The sequence below is a fragment of the Macadamia integrifolia genome, unplaced genomic scaffold (genome assembly GCF_013358625.1).
Source record: "Macadamia integrifolia cultivar HAES 741 unplaced genomic scaffold, SCU_Mint_v3 scaffold402, whole genome shotgun sequence".
Classification (NCBI taxonomy): domain Eukaryota; kingdom Viridiplantae; phylum Streptophyta; class Magnoliopsida; order Proteales; family Proteaceae; genus Macadamia; species Macadamia integrifolia.
In genome coordinates, this window is record NW_024870054.1 from 202265 (window position 1) to 210223 (window position 7959).

Sequence of the window (7959 nt, forward strand, 5' to 3'; positions counted from 1 at the left end):
AATGGATTCATTAATAAGTGTCAAACTTGCTCTGGTCAGGCCATTAATCTGGACAAGAGTCAGATCTATCTTGGCACAATTCCTCTGCCTAGAAAGGCTCAAATTAAAGAAACCCTGTGAATTCCTAAATGTCACTTTCCTACGAGATATTTAGAAGTTCAGATCTTTAAAGGGAGAGTTAGGAGCAGCCTAATCATGCCTTTGGTGGATAATTCAAAGAACGCCTACCTGGATGAAAGGGGCATTTTCTCTCTGTGATAGGCAGAGTAGAATTAGTTAAATCTGTCATAAGCAGCATCCCTATCCACAACTTCTTTATATATCTCTGGCCCTCAGCTTCTATTGCGCTCATGGAGACTTGGATTCGTAATTTTATCTGGTCTAGAAAGGTCTCTACCACTAAAGCAATAATAGTGAAATGGGACTCTCTGTGCAAACCAAAGCAGGATGGCGGTTTAGCCATTTGACACGTTTAGGAGTTCAATCTTGCTTTATGAACTAATCTGGGGTGATTTATTAAATCTAATAATCCTCTGTTTGCAAAGTTCCTGTGTGGGAGTTTGGTAGCAAACAATGGTTCTCTAAAGAAGGTGTCTTCCTCATCCATTATGTCTGGTCTTCGCAAAGAATGGAATTTCATTGATGAATTAGGATGATGGATTGTGCGAGATGGATGTTCAATCAAATTCTGTATGACAGTTGGTTGGCGGGTTCCATAATCAATGATACTCTCTCTACCTAGCAGAACTCCTATCCCAATGGGGTTAATAGCAACTATTGCAGATTTTATTGTTTGACGGTCGATGGTCCTAACTAGTGGTCTCAAATACTAATCTAGCAGCAATATGTGATCAAATCTGCTCTACTGAGCTTCCATCAGTCGCAATGGCTGATCTGAGAGTGTGGTCCCTCTCAGAGTCAAGTCGGTTCTCAGTGAAATCTGCGTGGGAAGGCCTCCAAAGAAGGAACCCATTACAAGGGTGGGTAAATCTTGTGTGGCTGAGAGGTTTGCATCCCTGCTACTCCTTGTTCGGATGGAGGATGTGTCATGAGCAGCTCCCCATAGATGATCAAGTTCAAAAACCCAGGGTGCCAATGGTCTCTAGGTGTGAATTGTGCCATAACAATCAAGAGTCCCTTTCTCACTTGATGCTTGAATGTGATTTCAGTGTTAGTGTTTGGAAAGTGATCCTACCTGTCTTCAGTGCTCGTTAGGGTGATTTTCCTTCCATTGAGGTGCTTTTTTGATGGTGGAAGTAGAAAGAAAATGTTATTCAGCTGAAGCAAGCTTGGTTAGCTCTTCTCATCCTCACTCCCTATCATCTATGGAAAGAAAGAAACCACAGGAGGCATGATATTCAGCCTCGATCTCTCCAGCTAATAGTCAAGACTATAATGCAAGATCTGGTTGAATACTCTCACCTAGTGTCAATAAAGGTGAAGTCAATCTTGGACTTACTGTTGTCTCGACATTTATATATCAAAATTGTTCAGCAAGTAGTCCAATCATCACTTGAGTAATTTGGCAGCCACCACTGCAGGACTACGTCAAGCTGAATATTGATGGTTGTTCCCCAAGAAAACCAGGACGATCAGACTCTGGTGGTGTATTAGAAACAACAATGGTATGCCTCATCAATGTTTTGCAGGATATCAGGGAATAACCACAAATTTCATGGTTGAATTTGTGGCTTTCTTCATGGGCATTAAGCAAGTGAGGGCAAGGAATACGAGGAAACTCTGGATTGAATGTGACTCTAAATCTATGGTCCTATGCATTTGCAATTGCAATATTCCATGGATGTTTGAAAAGTAATGGCAGTCTTTTAAAGAATTTCTGGACAGCTCATCATGGGCACCTACGGTGAGGCTAATTGTGTAGCTGACAAGTTAGCAAAGCATGTTGCTGCCACCATGGCTACTATAATCTGGGAAACACATACTTTTATTGTTCATAATGTAAACTGAGATGCCCAACTAAGGCCCGAATACAAGTTCTCATAAGTTATATCATTGCTTTCTACTTGGGTTGTTATTCTGTTGATGGCAATGTCGAAGGTAGATTAACTGCCCATTGCGGCTTATTGTTTGGGTTGTTAGTCTACTGACGGCCATGCCGAAGGTAGATTATTAATTCAACCTGGATGTAATTTTTATTCTTTCTCCACTATTAATAAAGTATTCTTGTTGACTCTTAGAAAACAAAATTACAAAATTTACGGATTACGAAATACAAGAATGTTCGGTTCTGATTTGTTCATGGCTCTCTTAACTATCTCAACTATATGACCTATCGTCATGTAAAATTTCCATTGAACTCTAATTTGGCAATTTTTATGGTTTTATAAAATGCTTAATTGTGATGCTTTCCTAGTATCTAAAAGCAAGAAATGGAGGACTTGGATCTAGCATCTTTCAAGCTATTGAAGATTTTTTTTTTTCTTGTGAATAAATAAATATATTAAACCCAATGAGAGAAGGGAAAAAGACAGGAAATTACAAGGCATTACAATAGTTGGGACTATCTTATTCTTGAATTTGATAACCAAATATCGATCGCTGTTCTCATCAGTGAATAATCTAAACCCCCCTCAAAAAAAAAAAAAAAAAAAAAAAAAAAAAAAAAAAAAAAAAAAGAAATCAGTTATTTCTATTATCTAGGATATATATTACTTACTTTGAGATCTAGTTTAGAACAATGTACTTCCATTTTAATTCTAAGGGAGGAAAATAGTTTAACTTACTCCTTTTCCAGGAAGGCACGGTCCTTGATTGTTTGGCCCATTTTCACTCCATGGTTTCTTGAAGTTTATAATTCTAAATCTATGTGTACTTACACGCTTTATCAATAAGCCCCATCCAACCCCACCCAACCCACGCAAAAAAGAAAGATGAAAGGCAAGTGGATTAGCCATTTTTCAAGATCCAAATAAACCCAATAGCCCACCATCTAAGGATTAACACACAATATATCTATACCCAATAGAAAGTGATTTAAGGTAAGGAAAGGAGCCAGAGATTAATTCTCCTCCTTGTTTTTTGTAATCTTGTATCTGGTGTCCTTCTACACCCAGCATGTATCTTGTTTCTCCTATTTTTTTTTTTTTTTTTTTTAATACACGTGAATTTTGAGCGAAAAAATTATCACATGCAAAAATGAGAAAATTTTACTAATCATTACCAACAATGATTGGGCATTTTACATAATCACTTTTTAAATATAATAGTTTTTTAAACCATATTACATGGAATTGAACAGGAAAATGTTTTACGGCTTAGTAATTAACTTCAAAAACTTACTATATTTGATAAGATTTTAATTTTGTTTCATTGTCTCTCTATTTTAGTATTATTATTGTTGTTGTTATTATTATTATTAATTTCAACTGATTCCTTTTTGCTTGTAACCATACTATTTGGAATGAATAGAAAATGGATCGCAAGGACCAATAGACACAAGAACAGGTGAGAAAATAGTTTCACTTTTTTTTTTTTTCTTTCTTTTTGCTAAAATATTTAAATTTATTAAAAATCAAAAATAAAAATAAAAATTTACAAAATTCAAGTTTGATTGAACTAGACCAACACCACATAAGGAGTCCAACCTTAAGCATTACCATCATAAGGACGACCTCCAAGCACTCTCAAGGCGAAAGCAAAATATATGCATAGAGATATGAGTTTATAGCTATTTCCTCCCGAATATGACACATTATAATTAAGTGGGTCGATCAATAAATTCTGCTGGAGGTGCCCACAAATTGTGACCCTGGAAATGGTGGGGAAACCTCTTAATTTAGTCAGCCGGTTATTATTGAAACCCTGCAATGGCTGGCTAACAAATGGCACGCGCTTTGCCTCTTCCAACTTATAATGTATTGATTAATGGTAGTAATCATTGGATCCTTTGCACTTGGACGTATATGTGAGGATTCAAACCCATATCCCTTTTGTTACTATATATACCATGGTTTGTCGACTGGTAGCATAGTCAAAAAAAAAAAATTTAATTGAAAGCAGGATTATTAATTTCTGTCTGATCTTAGTTGATCCAGATCGGTATTGAATCAATATATACCATGGTTTGAGTAATTGGATTGAAATCGGTTTTGATGGATCTTGATTACTGGTTAATACCATATCAGTGGATCAATATGGACGAATGGTAAAATAGTCGAAAAACATTTTTTAAACTGAAAGCAAGAATATTAATTTCTGTCTAATCCTAATTGATCCAGATTGGTATTGAATCAATATCAACCTTAACCGATTCATTCCCGACACCAAGTTCTCAAACCTTGATATATACCTCTTTACCCTAGAAATGATAGAAAATAAGAAAGATGTTAAATCCTTGCATATACATCCAAGTGAACGTAGGTGCATTATCCTTCTATTCTTTAGTTTAATTTATCAAAAGAAAAAATATTTATATTGTAGTCTATTATGACTTGTCAAGAGGTGCACGTCTACCAACCACACCTCTATCTGGTTGGCAATAGTAATTAAGAAATGTTCATGCACTCCACTTCTAATTTCCACAAAACAAATCGAAACAAGATTTTTTGGATTAAGAAATAGAAACCCCAAACCAATTTAATGTTTCAACACCTTATAACAAATTCTTTCCAACGTTGTGATCCATCGAGTCTCTAAACCAAAAATGGCAAAGATCCTGGGAGCTGTGGCTCTTGGGCTTGGCTTCATATTACTGAACTTAACAGGTTTTTCTTATGGTGCTCTGCAAGTAGGATTTTATAGAAGGAAATGTGGACGTTCAGATGTGGAGGCCATCGTTCGACGGGTGGTTGCCGCGCATTTTGTCAAGGACCGAACCATTACCCCCGCTCTCCTCCGTATGCAGTTCCATGATTGCTTTGTAAGGGTAAGCTCATTTCTTTCTATGAAGACTCTTATCTTTATATTGATTTTCGAAAAAGAATTGATGTGGGTTGATGTAGTCTTGTATTTGCTTACTAAGTAATAAGCCCATAATGATAATGACATGTTTATGTGGGTGAATGAAAAGGGATGTGATGCATCGATACTCCTAGATGGCTCCAATTCTGAGAAGACCTCAGGGACGAACAGTAACGTCCGAGGTTTCCAACTCATCGATATAATAAAAGCTGCCCTAGAGAAAGCTTGCCCTGGGGTTGTCTCCTGTGCAGATATCATAGTCCTTGCAACCAGAGATGCTGTTAACATGGTAAGAAAGTTTGAAACTTCTAAGTTTGTTTTCCTTGTTTATATATGCATAATTTAGAATTTGAGATTGATAATTTCATAGAAATTAATCCTTTCAAAGAAAAGAATTACCCTTTGAAGCTTCTGTTAATGGTTGACGCGACTTTCATTAGAGGCAATGGAATGTGATATATATAGGGTAAAAGAAAATCAGAGTGGTGAAAATGCCCACAATCCATCATCGCTTGAGTCAATTAGTTATGGGTTCGAGTCTTGGCATGCCCACTATCACCCATTGGTCCTGTAGAAGCACTGCTTGCCATACGGGAGCTTGTCCTGGGGAGCTATGATCACTACCATGGAGCACCCTTTTTTCTCTTTATCCTAAAAAAAAAAATCAGAGTTCAATGTAACTTATTAGAGTAAATTATACAATAACCTTTGTTTGTATCAAAAAAAAAAAAAAAATCATGGTTGATCGAATAAATTAGTTTATTTGGTCTGTCCAAAAATGTCATGTGGCATGTGAAAAGAGTCATACCAGTTCACCTACTAAAAGTAGGAAACATTGGCCAAAAATACAAAACAAACATGAAACCAGAAGATTCAAAAGAGGTTTACAAAATTCAGCTACAATTGTGATCGGCTGGTACAACTTATTCTATTTCGAATCGGATAATTCACCAAATCCAATTTTGATTTTGATTCTTGAAACTATGCATAATACTAGAGACATACATAGCATAAATGGGATGCATGCCAATATATATGAAGAGTATATTAATAAATTTTAGTCTAAAGCTTGACGAGTGTCCTATCCCATTGTCTATATGATAATAAGAATTTTCCACATCTTTCTTTCACATGGGAAAATTTTGTAGATGGTCGAAGTAAGCTTATCTTCAGTGTTGTGAAGTGGCATTTTCTCCCCCCTTGCACCTCCCCCTTTTCGGAAAATAATCCTCTATTTTTCTCATCCCTGTTTTTCCTTGTTTTGCTACCTGCAAAACACGACACGTGGACAACTTTAAGATCAACGCACCGGATGTAATAATCCTCACCCAACCTTGACCGTTGGATCCTCTGTTGTCCACGTGTCGTGTTCTGCAGGTAACAAAACAAGGAAAAACAAGGATGAGAAAAACAGAGGATTTTGTTCCCCTTTTCCGCTCTCTTGTTTGCCCCTCTTTTAGTCCTTTCCCTTCTGGGCTAATTTTCTTGGATTAGGGACTTTGCCCTTGGTTAGCCTGTATGGCTCTATCTATTGATTCTATTGTATCTGTTTTTGTCTTTCCATTAACCCTAAATAAAATAGTCTTAGTCTTTTATCCTAAAAGCCCATTTAACTAGTTCTCTCTCTCTCTCTCTCTCTCTCTCTCTCTCTCTCTCTCTCTCTCTCTCTCTCTCTCTCTCATATTTCTAGTATGATATATCTCAGCTATGTGAGCTGTAGTGGAGTTGATTTCCCTTACAATAACACAGTAACAAGTTTTTGATATGCAGGCTGGAGGAGAGAGGTACATAGTACCAACAGGGAGAAGGGATGGCTTCATCTCTCTATCAGACAATGTTGATATCCCACCCCCTGAAATATCAGTAACTGATGCCATAGCATTTTTTGCCCAAAAAGGACTCAACACTCTTGACATGGTTCATCTCTTTGGTACTTAAAATTCTTCTCATCAATCTTATCCTATCTACATTCATCTCTTATTTATATGAAGCTAATCTAATATTAAATTATTGTTTAAATATTGTTATTAGGTGCTCACACTGTGGGTGTCACACACTGCTCATTCATTCTAGATCGTCTCTTCGATTTGCAAGGTCAAAGAGGTGGCAAACCTGATCCAACCATGGATCCCCGCCTATCCGCCGTATTGAAGAGGCGGTGCCCCTTGAAGGCGTCCGTCGACAGCCCAGTTAACCTGGATCAGAACCTCCGGAGTGCAAACATTGTTGACAACTCTTTCTACAAGGAGATTTTAATCAAAAGAGGAATTCTCCAAATTGATCAAGAACTAGCTCTTGATCGTAGAACTAGGCCAATTGTCGTGGGACTAGCCAATGGAACTACCTTCCCTGCACAATTTGGTTCAGCTATGATCAAGATGGGATCCATAGGAGTCCTTACAGGAAGGCAAGGAGAGATTAGGAAATCATGTCGGGCTGTTAATCCTCATTCCCATAGGGTTAAAAGTACACACAGAACCACTACTATTAATTAATCAATGATTGAAGAAGGAGAAGCTTGTAATCTCACCAGCAGGTTATTGTTGGTTTTGGTGTTACAATTGGAGTGTATTTTCACAATTCCGATTTTGTTTGGCAGTATATAAAACACAAATAATTTTTCCAACCCTGTCCTATGCAAGTATGTAGGTGTGAATGTGTGTTGGAGGAGTAGGTGGCCATTGGCCCTACTAGTACCCAGTAGGCTGGCCGTGCTCAGTCGAATAGGTATAGCCAAAAAAATAAAGGGATTTCTAATTGTAAGGCTAAAGATTTGAAAGGCATAATGTTTGAGATTTAAAATGTAACCGCAAGCGTACGGATCAGTGTAGCTACGGGTCGAACACAGGGAGAGCAGCCACTTTATTTTTTATTTCTTTTAATAATGCGAAAGTGAACTGATTAATGGTTGTGATCTAATTCTAATTACCGTCCTAAAAATAACGTCCTAACCATTCGTCATCTAAGAATTTAAAGACGCAAGCCACGCAATTAAAAATAAATAAATAACTGAAAATAAACAACCCACGCAAATAAAAA

General features: G+C 37.1%; 1 protein-coding gene across 1 annotated transcript; it reads left to right on the forward strand.

Annotated features, from left to right (window-relative positions):
- Window positions 1–4663: 4663 nt before the first annotated feature.
- Window positions 4664–7415, forward strand: LOC122068498 (peroxidase 60-like). The gene is made up of 4 exons (XM_042632374.1): window positions 4664–4885; window positions 5030–5209; window positions 6691–6850; window positions 6952–7415. The coding sequence occupies exons 1-4, from the start codon at window positions 4664–4666 to the stop codon at window positions 7413–7415; spliced, it is 1026 nt and encodes a 341-aa protein (XP_042488308.1).
- The last annotated feature ends 544 nt before the right edge of the window (window positions 7416–7959 follow it).